Raw genomic sequence first — 12,911 nt, 5'->3', positions numbered from 1 at the left:
TTATTGTTTGGCATTCAAAAAAAATACTCCATCTGCAGCTCTACTTCTATCTGTGTGTATGATGGAGAGCAACCACAGGTTGAAAAATACAGCTGGTTTAGTTTCAGAGAGATTTGACACCTTGGTACAGAATATGATTGGCTTTTATTGTGTTCATATGTGCATCCAATTATATCATAGAAAATTATAATTTTGAAAAAATTGTTATTGATGGTATTTGTCCTCACCACAACAATGAAGGAAATCATCTTTGAGGGTTTTTTTTTTTTTTGAAGAAAGAAAGAAGTTCATATGTCAACATTCATAATAGCACCTTGTTTCCTATGGTACCTCTGAAGTATTATCACTATTTTATTCAAATGAACTGGGAGAAATCTAATCTCCTTCCATTCTTTACAACTGCCTGCAACAAAGCTGAGGTAAATAAATTCTAACTCCATCCACTGCAGAGACAGGTCTCACAAGGCAATGGAGTACTTTAACACTAAATTTGATATATTGTCATTCTGAAATATTGTGATTTTTTTTTCAGATAAACTGTATGCCCCAAACAAAGGCTAACTTGACAGGAAAGATGAGCAATGTAACAGAATTCATCCTGCTGGGCCTGACCCAAAATCCACAACTGCAGAGACTCTTATTTACTGTGCTTCTACTGGCCTATTTGATCACACTGGCAGGTAATATGCTCATCTCTGTCACCATCTTCATCAGCCCAGCCCTGGGCTCTCCCATGTACTTCTTTCTGTCCTATTTGTCCATTATAGATGGTTTCTACTCTTCTTCCATAGCACCCAAAATGATCTTTGACTTGATCTCTGAAAAGAACACCATCTCCTTCAGTGGCTGCATGACTCAGCTCTTTACTGAACACTTTTTTGGTGCAGCTGAGATCATCCTGTTAATGGCCATGGCCTATGACCGCTACGTGGCCATCTGTAAGCCCTTGCACTACATGACCATCATGAACCGACAGGTGTGTGGTTTCCTGGTGGGGGCGGCTGGGGTCTTGGGGTTTATTCATGGAGGGATACAGATTTTGTTTATGGCCCAGTTACCATTCTGTGGACCCAATGTCATCGACCACTTTATGTGTGATTTATTGCCTCTCCTGGAGCTGGCCTGCACAGACACCCACAGTTTGGGGCCCCTGATTGCTGCCAACAGTGGGTCACTCTGTTTGATCATCTTCTCCATGCTGGTGGCTTCCTATGTCGTCATCCTGCGCTCCCTGAGGTCTTATAGCTCTGAAGGGCGCCGCAAAGCCCTGTCTACCTGTGCCTCTCATGTCACAGTTGTCATTCTATTCTTTGTACCTTGTTCATACCTGTACCTCAGACCCGTGGTCTCCTTCCCCACTGACAAAGCTGTGACTGTGTTTTGTACCCTAGTGACACCTATGCTAAACCCTTTGATCTACACCTTCAGAAATGAGGAAGTGAAAAAGGTTCTGAAGAAGCTCTGGGATCAAATGATGAAAGCTGATGAAAAATAAGCCCTGTGGGTAGTGCACTAGGCAAGAATATTGAGAGATATTTTATAAAGCTCTATTCTCCTTGACTGATTAAAATCGGGATGGTCAATTATCTTGTCTGCATCAAAACTTTATTTGGCTTATAATTGTATATATTCATGGTGTACAGTGTGATAGTTAAATACATGTACAGTATATATAACAATCAAATCAGTGTACTTAGTATTTCCATCTCCTTAAATGTTATTATTTTTTCACAAGTGCAATATTTAAAATCTTCTTTTCTAATTATGTATAAAATATACAAAATTTTGAACTACTATCACCCTCCTGGGCTGTAGAATTTTATAACTTATTCTTTCTAATATCTGACAAGAACTCAGGGGATTAAAATTTAGCTTGGGCTCATAGTTAGACGTTATGCTCATGGTGAGCCAAATCCAGTTTTCTGGGCCCAACATGTGGCAGGACATCCTAGTGGAAGGCACGGTGGAGAGACACTGCTTAATTCACGGTAGCTAGGAAGCAGAGAGAGCAGGCAGGAAGCGGCCACAGAGAAGACACATCCTTCCAGGGCTTGCCCTGTGACCTACCTCCTCCAGACACACCCCACCCACTTACACTTACCTCTCAGTCCATTCCTCCAAACTAGGATGGAGTGACAGCTTTCATCATCATTTCACCTCTGAACATTCCTGCATTGACACAGCAGCCTTTGGAGAATATGTCATAACTTAATCAGAAAGTACATTTTGCTTCTCATTATTCAACCTTCTTCTGTTCCTCCTCCTCTTCTACATACTTCCTAGACTTTCACGATCACTATTCTACTCACAACTTATCTGGGATCAATGTTTTTAGCTCATGATGGTGAGAACATATAATATTTTCCTTTTTTATTTCCCATACATAATGTCCTCCAGTTCAATTCATGTTGCTACAAGTAACAGAATTTCATTCTTTTTATGACTGAATATTATTCCATTATATATATACACTATTACCTATGATTATTATGTGCATATACTTCATATTTTTTTATCCATCCATTTATTGATGGACACATCAATTTTTATTAGTACATCATACAGGGAGATAGGTTGACACACTTGTCAAGACACATTGGGAACTGTGTCAAGGGACCATGACACTTTAAGAAATTCCTGCATTGCTTCATTTCTTGAAAATAAGAATAAATAAAATCCAATTTCAACTTGGATTATATTCATATCAATGCATTCATAAAATCTATTTTTTTATATTTTGATGAAAAGACATATGAGAGCAAAACTACCAAATATTCACTGTCAGTCTCATTGTGGTGTAGGCACATATCAAGGGCAATATTCTTGATGCCTTTTCTGTTCTTTATTATAGCCGTATGAAGGTTTGTTTTAAAAGAGGAATAGAAACTGTACGTGAAGAGACTGTAGAACAGTAGCAAGTATCTTTAAAAGTACATTCCTCAAAATATACTTTTTTACCTTCCTGAGTTTGAGAGGTTAACAGAAGTTCCACTACAGCAATAGAAAACTTTTCACTTAACAGTCACACAAAAAGCATTTTCACCAAAATCTTTATTTTGACAATTACATCTCTACCATTCCTTCTAGCGAACAATTATGTACAAAAGGAAGTGGGAGCAGAATTGACTGGAGCAAAAGAAATAAAAGTGATAAATGTTCGAGAGTTAAAGCTGAAAATATCTGAACATTGAAGTTGGGTTTTAGACACTAACAAAGGAGAAGAAATCTCTGAAAACAGCTGTTACAGGAAATTACAAGTGTTGTAAGAACAAGTTGTGTCACAGAACTGAATGAAAGCGTTCTCAAATCTAGATCATAGAAAAAAAAATCCTAATTATGAACATAATGAAATACTAAAAGATTTAGAAACCGTCAGATACTTTGAAGTCATCGAGTAAGAGCTTTAGAAGAAGCCATAAGTCATGTGTATGGCATGATATTTTTAAATACATATAAATTATGGAAAGGATAAATTGAGCTAATTAACATAAGTCAAACAAAGAAATAATTTATGCCCACAGTGTAGTTTCCATCTTTCAGGCTAGCTGAGGCTTCACCATGTTTTTAGTTGAAGTCAAGGTTATAACAATAGCCATAATTAAAAATAAAAGGGTCCTGAAATGAATTTGTTGAGACAGAGTGATGGGAATAACGGAGGGCTCGGCCTCAACTAGAAGAATAAGTCAGAGTGAGCACAGATGCTATTAAATACATAGGCACATTAGGAATTTATTGGCTCAGGAGCCCTTATCCTCAGAATTTCTTCATCTTGAAGGAGGGGAGGAAAAACAAATCACCATTTTCTGCCACCAATAAACTGCTATTCTGAACTGTATATGTCTGTTCTTATATTTATTTGTCACTTTTATTATGATACCATATGTACAATTATTATCTCTTTAAAATTAATATATAAAAGAAGTAATGGGCTCCTCTGCTATTCTTTTGACCAAAAAAAAAAAAATTCTTTATAAAGTTTATAGTATTTTCCCAGTCCTTTCTTAGAAAATGGCACTTGTATTTGCAACATCAACATACACACACATATACACACACATGTACACCCAAGGTAACATTAGTGTTGAGTGGTTTCTGTATCCATGAATGCTGACATACTAGGTGCATCATTTTTAAACTCACTTCTTCTATCAGTTTTAAACATTTCAGACAAATCTTCATCAGTAGGTAGAGATGCAAACATTTATTTTGTTTAAGTATTCTATGTTTTATTGTGAACTATTCCATTATGAGTACCCTTGTATGTTTCCATGTGGACATTCATCAGAGTTTCTCTAACTAAACACCTGTAAGTGAACCGAATGGTTTGTTTTTTACCTTGAATAAATATTGTGCAATACCTTTCTGTGGTAAATATGTCACCAGCAGTGCCGAAGTCTGGCTGGGCACAATTCAGGAGCCACTTGTCAAAAGAAACTAACTTTATTTTTAGAACCACTCACTCCAAACAAAACAGCTTCTCAGGAAAAACCCTCAGAGCCCAACTGCCACCACCGGCTCCCCACAAGCCACTCCCCCAACCACCAGCCTCTCCACGTCCCACAATCCTCCTGCTCTTGAGGCTGATTGGCTGGGTCGTGTGGGCGGAGCCAAAAAAGTCCCCCAATGAGCAGCTCCATGGCCTGAAAGGGCAGGGAAACAGCCCAATGAGCATCACCGCAGAGGAGCCAATCAGCTAAATGTTGCTGGGGCCGCTGTGAGCCAATCATCAGCTGGCAGTCTGAAAGTTTGCTGGGGCCCCTTCAGCTGTGGCTCTCAATACAGCAGTATCAGAGAGACTTTTAAACTTGTGACCCTCCTGCCTTAGCCTCTTGAGCTGCTGGGATTACAGGCATGCACCACTTGGCCCAGCTCTCAGGCACATTTTTTAACAATAAATTTATTATTAGAGTAGTTTTGGAGTCAAAGAAATTTAAACACAAAATACCTAGACCTCCTATATAACCTTTGTCCCTGGTAACTCAGTCTCCCCCACTGTTTTAGTCCACTTTCTGCTGCTCTAACTAAATTACAGAGACTGATTAATTCATACCAAATGGAGATTAATTTGCTCATGTCTCTGGCAGCTGGGGAGTCCAAAAGCATGGCACTGGCATCTGGAGGTGGTCTGGGAGTTCAGACCCATAGAGAAGGTGGAAGGGCAGGAGAGAGCAAGGATGAGACGCAAGAAAGGGCTGAGATCACATTATTAGGACCTCACTCCTGTGATAACTAACCCACTCTCAAGATAACATCATTAAACCCCTCTTGAGTATCCCACCTCTCAACAGTGCTACATTGTTGCTATCACATGAAGTGTGGGGTTCACATTTAAACCATAGCTTACACTATCAAATGCCCACACCACTTTGGTTCATTTCACAATTGATTCATCAATAAAAGCATCATCCAAAGTTCCTAGTTTACATTAAGTTTCACTCTTGGTTATTTTAAAGATAGGATTGTTGGTTCTAACAACTAAAAAGTAAGAATTGGTTTCTTTTCACTTTCTTATTCATTTCTAGATTTATTTTTAAAAGTAGAATCAGGCATGCTTAATATTCTATTTTAAAAGCCTGAAAAGTGTATAGTAGTACCCTTTTGTGTATCAGACACTGTATCAGACTGTGTGTCTACTCTTCTAACAGTTTAATAATTAAAAATTAGCTGTACCTCAAAACTAATGAAATTTTTAATTTATCTACAGTTTTTGTCTTTTCTGGAACATCATATATTTGTAATACATATACATTCAGTATATAACCTTTTTAGACTGGCTTCTTTCACAGGGTAATAGGCATTGAGTTTTCTCTGTGATTTTCTATGTCTCAGTAGATCATTTGTGTTTAGTAACAAATAATATTTTATTGTGTGAGGGTCCATGATTTATTATTCAGCTACTGAATGTCATATTTTTTGCTTCTAAGTTCTGACAATTTTGAGCAAGAATGACAGCAACATGTGTGTGCAGGTTTCTGTGTGAGTATAAATTTCTGATTCATTTGGATGAACACCAGGAAGCCTAATGGTTTGACTATATGGAAAAAGCATGTTAGTAAATGAGAAACCATCAACCTATATTCTAAAATGGGCAATATGTTTATCTACTGTGAGATCATCTCCTATACTCTCTCACCAATACCACATGTCTTGATTACATAGCTTTGTAGCAAGTCTTGATTTCAGACAGTGTTCATTGTTCAACTTTATTCTTGCTTTCTGCATGGTGTTACCGGTTTTTTCTCTCAGAATTTATAAAATAAGGTCATAAATATTTGATTGATGAAAAGATAAAGCTGGGAAGAACTGACCTTGACAATGTTGAGACTTTCTATGCATGAACAGGGGAAATTATTTTTCGTTTACTTAGTTCTGTGTTCATCAGAGTATTATAGTTTCTCTCATAGAGATCTTGACACATTTTGTTAGAGCTATACCCAAGCATTTCATTTGGGGAAGTACTAAAATAAGTGCTACTGTGTTCTTAACTTCAACTTTAGCTTGTTCATTGTTGGCATATAGTAAAGTAAGTGTAATTGGCTAATTAATCTTGTATGCTATAGCTTCACTCCAATAATTTTGTTTTAGTCAGCCTTTTCACTGCTATGACCAAAAGACCTGAAAAACAAAATTTTTAGAGGAGAAAAAGTTTGTTTGGTGCTCCCAGTTTCAAAGGTTTCAGTCAATAGATGACCAACTCCATCAGGACCCAAGGTGAGGCAGAACATCATAGTGAAGGGATATGAAGAAGAAAAAAAGCTCAGCACATTGCAATCAGGAAGCAGAAATAGAGCTCAGCTCAGCAAGGACACAATATAAACCATAAAGGCATACCTCAGTGATTAACAATTTCTAACCACGCCCTACCTGTATACAGATACCACTCAGCTAATTCATATCAGTGGATTATTGCACTGATTATAGTAATACTCTCACAACCCAGACATTTTACTTCTAAACACTTTTATATCGGTTCACATATAAGAATCTGGGGGAAACTTCATATCTAAACCATATCACACTTATCAGTTCCAGAGTTTTGTAGAACATTGTAGAATTTTATGCATAGATAATATCATCGGCAAACAAAGACAGTTTGCTTTCTTTCATTAGTACTCATTTTCTTTCTGTTTCTTATTACATTAACTGAGACATACAGTACAAGGTTGAAAAGCACTGGTGGAAGAGAATATCCTCAGTTTGTTCAGATCTTAGCAGGAAAGCTCCTAGCTTCTAAATATTAAGGATGATGTCAGTTTTTGTTGTTTCATATATATTCTTTATTAAATTAAGGAATTTTTTTCTATCCATAGCTTACAGAATGTGTTTATGATGAAGGGGTGTGGTATTTTGTGCTTATGATGAAGGGGTGTGAAATTTTATTAAATGCTTTTCCTGCACATCTTGATGTGATTCTGTGATATTTTTTTTATCCTCTGGTGTGATAGAAGTCACTAATTGATTTTTGAATTTTTAGCCATCTTGGCATAAATGAGATAAATCTTTTGGTCATGATGCCCAGTTCTTTCTATACATTGTTAGACTTAGTTTTTAAATATTTTGGGAATATTTTATGGACTACAAACTAGAAGTCCTCCATACTTTTATTTGAAAAGAGCTTTAAATTAAATCCAAATTTCTTAGAAATATCTGTAATACCACTGCAGGGTTTGATTCTTGCTCATGTTTTAAACTTCACATTGTTCTATTCCCCTTCACATATGACTGTTCATCATCTTGGACTTGCCCAGCTCTATTCTACATTATATCTCCCCACATGTGTCACTGCACCCATAGGAGCAACTTCCCATCCTTTGGAATTCAGTTTAAATACCACCTTTAAAAAGATCCTTATATAATTACCTTGCTCAAAAAGTGTCTCCTTTTTTTGTTTCACAATGACCTGTTGGTTTTCTCATTCATATCAATCACATCTTATAACTAATATTTTAACTTATTACCATGATTATTTTGTGGTCTTATTAAAAGATAATGTTGATGCAGTGAGGACTATATTCTTATTTTTCATTCTGTTTCATTAAGTATTGTATAGCTGTCTAAGATACTATATGAAACAAAATTAATGCTCTGTAATTTTGTAATTTTGTTAAGAATTAAGGATAAGTACATAAATGTTGCTGGATAATAAAGCTTCAGAAATCTTTTTAAAATATACTATCCCATACTATCAGGGAGAAAATAAAAAAATAAGAAATAAAAAAAATAAGAAAAATGGAAAATCAACATGGCTCTGGCACAGCAGAGAAATAAATGATAGGTTATATACATTGGAACAAACTAATGAGTCTGATATTTTATTCTGGATTTCTGCTGCAGTCTGGCTGGGCACAATTCAGGAACCACTTGTCAAAAGAAACGAACTTTATTTTTAGAACACACACACCGAACCCCACAGCTCTTCAGAAATTCCTTCAGAGCCCAACTGCAAACCGGCTTCTCACAAGCCTCTCAACCTCCTCCACTCCTCCTGCTCTTGAGGCTGATTGGCTGGGTCGCGTGGGTGGAGCCAAAAAAAAGTCCCCCAATGAGCAGCTCCATGGTCTGAAAGGGCGGGGAAACATCCCAATGAGCATCACCGCAGAGGGGCCAATCAGTTGGCAGCTAGAAGTTTGCTGGGGCTGCTGTGAGCCAATCATCAGCTGGCAGCTGGAAGTTTGCTGGCAGCTTTCAGAAGTTTGCTGGAGCCCCTTTTACTGTGGCTCTCAACACATACTATACATGTATTTGTGTAAAAACTTGTAATACTACTAACGAAGTTAAAATTGCCCATTAAGTTAGTACTACAGAGTAAACACACAGCATTCTGAAATGTGAACACTGGAATGTGATGCTGGTGAGGGCTCAGCAAGGAAGGAGGAGAGCGGTGGAGATGGCATCTGTCTTAAAGAACAGAATCACTGTGAGCACAATGTTCCTGGAAAAGTGAATGCTAAGATGCTTGGGGGTGACATTTCCAGTGAACCTGATAGCCAAAGAAAGTGGAGGAAGGACATCATTTTCTAAAGTCTCAGCACTAGCATTGATACAGTGACTTGAGTTCCATTGTCTTCTTTTATGATTGATTTTATCTATTCTTCCTGTGAAAAGTACCTTGATTCTTTGCTATTACACCTGTGTGACTTTATACATCACGCATCTTTTCATGGATTTCCCTTTTCATTACCCTTTGTTATCTCCATGTCCTTTAAACTCATCTAAATAATAGCTTCTCAGAGGTGTTACCAAATTCCAGTTGGTTTAGAAATTGTGGCACTGTGAGTCTAATGCAAAGCATCAATAAATATATTTATCAAGACACTTATCAAGTTAGTCTTTAAATGTTGAACAATTGTTATGTTTCAAATCATTAAGGGCAGCAAACTGTGTGTTATTTTACCTGATAATCCAGGTAGATAGAGTGACAAAGGAGATGCCCACATATATATCAGATGAACAAAAATATGATATTCCTGAGGAGTTTTTTCATTGTTTTACAGGTAAACTGCTTTAATATCTGAAGTCAGCAGTGATAACATTATAGATGGAACAGAGGAGCAATGTGTCTTAATTTGTCCTCTTGGGCTTCACAGAGAATCCAAAGGAGCAGAAAGTACTTTTTGTTATATTCTTGTTCTTCTATTTGATGACCCTACTGATAAATCTATTCATTGTTTTGACTGTAACCTTGAGTAAGACTCTGGGCTCACCAATGTACTTCTTTCTTGTTATTTTATCATTTGTGGACATCATTTATTCATCTCTCATTTCCCCCAAATTGATATTGAATTTATACTTAGAGGAACATAATGTATCTTTCAAATTTTGTATGTTTCAGCTCTTTGCAGAACACCTTTTTGGTGGAGCAGAGATCTCTCTTCTGTTGGTGATGGCCTTTGACCGCTATGTGGTCATCTGTAAGCCCTTGCATTACTTTGTTATCATAAGGCCATGGGTGTGTGTGCTGCTGTTGGTAGTCTCCTGGGCTGGAGGGTTTCTGTACTCTGAATTTCAGCTTGGCACTATTAATGGGCTTCCTTTTTGTGGCCCCAATGTCATTGATCACTTTATGTGTGACATGTACCCATTATTGCAACTTGTCTGTATTGACACCTATGTCACTGGCCTCTTAGTGATTGCCAATGGAGGGTTGATGTGCTCAGTTGTGTTTCTGCTCTTACTTGTGTCTTATGCTGTCATCTTCCACTCTCTGAAGAACCTGAGTCAAGAAGGGAGGCAGAAAGCTCTCTCCACCTGTGGCTCCCACATCACAGTGGTTGTCTTCTTCCTTGTTCCCTGTAATTTCACGTTTGCAAGACCAGTGAAGACTTTCCCCATTGACCAATCACTGAGTGTGTTTTACACAGTCATAACCCCCATGTTGAACCCCTTTATCTAAACCCTGAGATGACAAAGGCTATGAAGAAACTCTGGAAAAAAAGTCACATCAGGTAGGAAATTATTGAATTTCTTGCTGCATAGAGAAACAAACATTATGAAGCTGTCTCCTCAGAATACATCAGATTTAAAATTGATGCTGGTTTCCTCCCTAAGACATATGTGGTAAGTATAATTCGAGGATGAATTACAGATTTTTGGCAATGTTAGTCCCTAGTGGATTGTACCATCTGTAATGTCTTGGTTACCACTATACCTGGAAATTTGTAGTACATATACAGTAGAAGTCAATTTTAAAAAGTAACAACTTAAAGAACAAAACTTAAATTACACATTTATTTTTAGTAACTATGTTGTCATTCCTTGTTTTATTTTTACTTTTATATTGATTTTTCTAATATAGTCAGTAAATATTTAAATGCTATGTAAAGTCTCATATTTCATTTCATTAGCATTGCACATACAATTTTATGTGCAATAGTTTTATATTTAAAATAAACACAGAAACCTTAATGATCGTGAACATGAAAATGGAACTCTTATTTATGGTAAATCCAAAAAAAGTTATATCATGCATTTTTCACCAGTATCACCCATGGTAGTTGTCATGGCTGGAAGGTGGGAAAACTGGAGATGTTGGTCCAGTGTCCCCAGATTCATATACAAACTAAGTGATTTCTGGTGTCTGTTATATAGCATGGTAGCTATTTTTCATAATACCATATTGTATACTTGATGTTACTTGAGGGTAGATCTTAAGTGTCCTACTACAAAAAAAGAAAAAAAATGTAGAAAGAAAACTTTAATCATGTAAGTTGATGGATATATCAATTATGTTGATTACAGGGGTCATTTTACAAAGTATACATATATGAAAATATCATATCATACTCCTGAATCATGTATGATTCCTATTTGTCAATCAGACAGAGTAAAGCTAAAAAAATTTAAAAAACAAAAGACAATATTAATGTTACTAAAAATATGATTAATAATCTGTGGTTTACCATTTTTTGCAGTTATTTTTGCCTGTAAATTCTATTCTAATAAAGATTACCAGTAAATTACTGCTTTATCTTTATTAGGTTGTCCATTTCTATTTAATGTCAACTTTAGGATGATTGTACTCATATGGTGGTTCCTTTTCAAATTTATGCATTGCTTCTTTATTATTTCTAGTTATATTTTATATTCTTTTCTCATAATAAGCATTTCTTGTTTCCAAATGATAATATTGCTAATATATTTCTATTGGTGAAGTGGAAGGATGACTCCATCCAGTATGATGTGTAATAATGTGGATGACAGATGAGATACATCATCATCTGTTTTAATTGAAATAAAAAGTCAACACAGTGTGTATTTCCAAACACCTCACTAGAATTATTCTGATGACTCAACAATTTTACCCTCATAAGTACTATTATGATCAGTATTTCATAGACTTTAATTGTCTTAGACTATCATGGTATTTATGAAATCAATTTTGCTAGGATTACTTTGTAATATTCTCTTATTTTGAAGGATTCCTGTGCTTCTTTCAAAAGTTTTTGCATTGAGTGTTATGATGTAAAAGAGTATATATCTGCATGTGCAATGATGTTTTGGAATTTTATACACTGGATTTTATTTAATCACAATTTAAGGATCTGCCTTGCAGAATGTGGTGGTACATTATGGTAATCCCAGCAACTTGGGAGACTGAGGCAGGAAGATCACAAGTTCAAAGCCAGCCTCAGCAACTTAACCAGGCCCTGAGCAACTTATCAAGACCCTGGGTTTAACCCCAATAACAAAATAGAAAAAAAGAATTTGCCTGAATATTTCTTATCCCTGTCACACGTGAGGTTCAAGTGTACACTTAGGTTTAGCACTGTTTACCAGTTCTTTATATATTTTAATTACAATTTTTGTGTTTATATTCTAGAGAGAAACTAAAAAATACACAAAAATTGTGTGTACTTTCTAGAATGTCATATGATTGGAAGCACACAACATATAGCTTTTTTCCAGACTGGCTTCTTTCACTTAGCTATATACTATGAAGGTGTCTGCATCTCTGTTCATGGCTCAGTTTCTCATTTCTTTTTAAGAAATGAATTATATTTTATTTTCTGGATGGACCACAGTGTATTTATCCATTCATGTGTTGAAAAAAATCTTGGATGATTCTATGTTTTGGCAATTATGAAAAAAGATTTTAGAAACATTTGAGTGCCTCTTTCTGTAAGAGCTACTTTTTTGGCTCATTGGGATAAATACCAAGGTGCCCAGTTACTTAACTGTGTAGTGAGTATGCTTAGATTCATTATAAACTTCCAGTTTTCCAGAGTGGCTGATGGTTTTGTCTATACTTTGATCTATTTGTCTACTCTTTCATCAATATTACACTGTCTTGATTTCACAGCTTATACTGTCTTGAATTAGGTATTGTTGATTGTCCACTTTTATTCTTCCCCTCTGTATTGGGTTACATATTCTGAGCCTTTTCCCTCACCATGTGAACCTCAGAATTAACT

The 12,911-nt window shown here is 36.2% G+C and overlaps 2 protein-coding genes across 3 annotated transcripts; both read left to right on the top strand.

Moving 5' to 3' along the window:
* The first annotated feature begins 574 nt into the window (after positions 1-574).
* Positions 575-5,479, top strand: LOC143391678 (olfactory receptor 4C45-like). Of its 2 annotated transcripts, XM_076844437.1 has the most exons (2): positions 575-1,458; positions 5,458-5,479. In XM_076844437.1, exons 1-2 carry the CDS (start codon positions 575-577, stop codon positions 5,477-5,479), a joined length of 906 nt encoding a protein of 301 aa, XP_076700552.1. The 2 variants fall into 2 exon arrangements, with proteins under 2 accessions (XP_076700552.1, XP_076700551.1); XM_076844436.1 differs by lacking the exon at positions 5,458-5,479 and having other exon boundaries at positions 575-1,495.
* A 4,161-nt stretch (positions 5,480-9,640) lies between these two features.
* Positions 9,641-10,393, top strand: LOC143391677 (olfactory receptor 4A47-like). Its single transcript, XM_076844435.1, has one exon. It carries the CDS (start codon positions 9,641-9,643, stop codon positions 10,391-10,393), a length of 753 nt encoding a protein of 250 aa, XP_076700550.1.
* Positions 10,394-12,911: the final 2,518 nt, after the last annotated feature.

The sequence above is a fragment of the Callospermophilus lateralis genome, chromosome 2 (genome assembly GCF_048772815.1).
Source record: "Callospermophilus lateralis isolate mCalLat2 chromosome 2, mCalLat2.hap1, whole genome shotgun sequence".
In the NCBI taxonomy this organism is placed as follows: Eukaryota; Metazoa; Chordata; class Mammalia; order Rodentia; family Sciuridae; genus Callospermophilus; species Callospermophilus lateralis.
This window is presented reverse-complemented; position numbering and strand designations above follow the sequence as displayed.

Coding starts and splice junctions, on each gene's coding strand:
- LOC143391678 (XM_076844436.1), top strand. CDS start 575: ATGAGCAATGTAACAGAATTCATCCTGCTGGGCCTGACCCAAAATCCA.
- LOC143391677 (XM_076844435.1), top strand. CDS start 9,641: ATGACCCTACTGATAAATCTATTCATTGTTTTGACTGTAACCTTGAGT.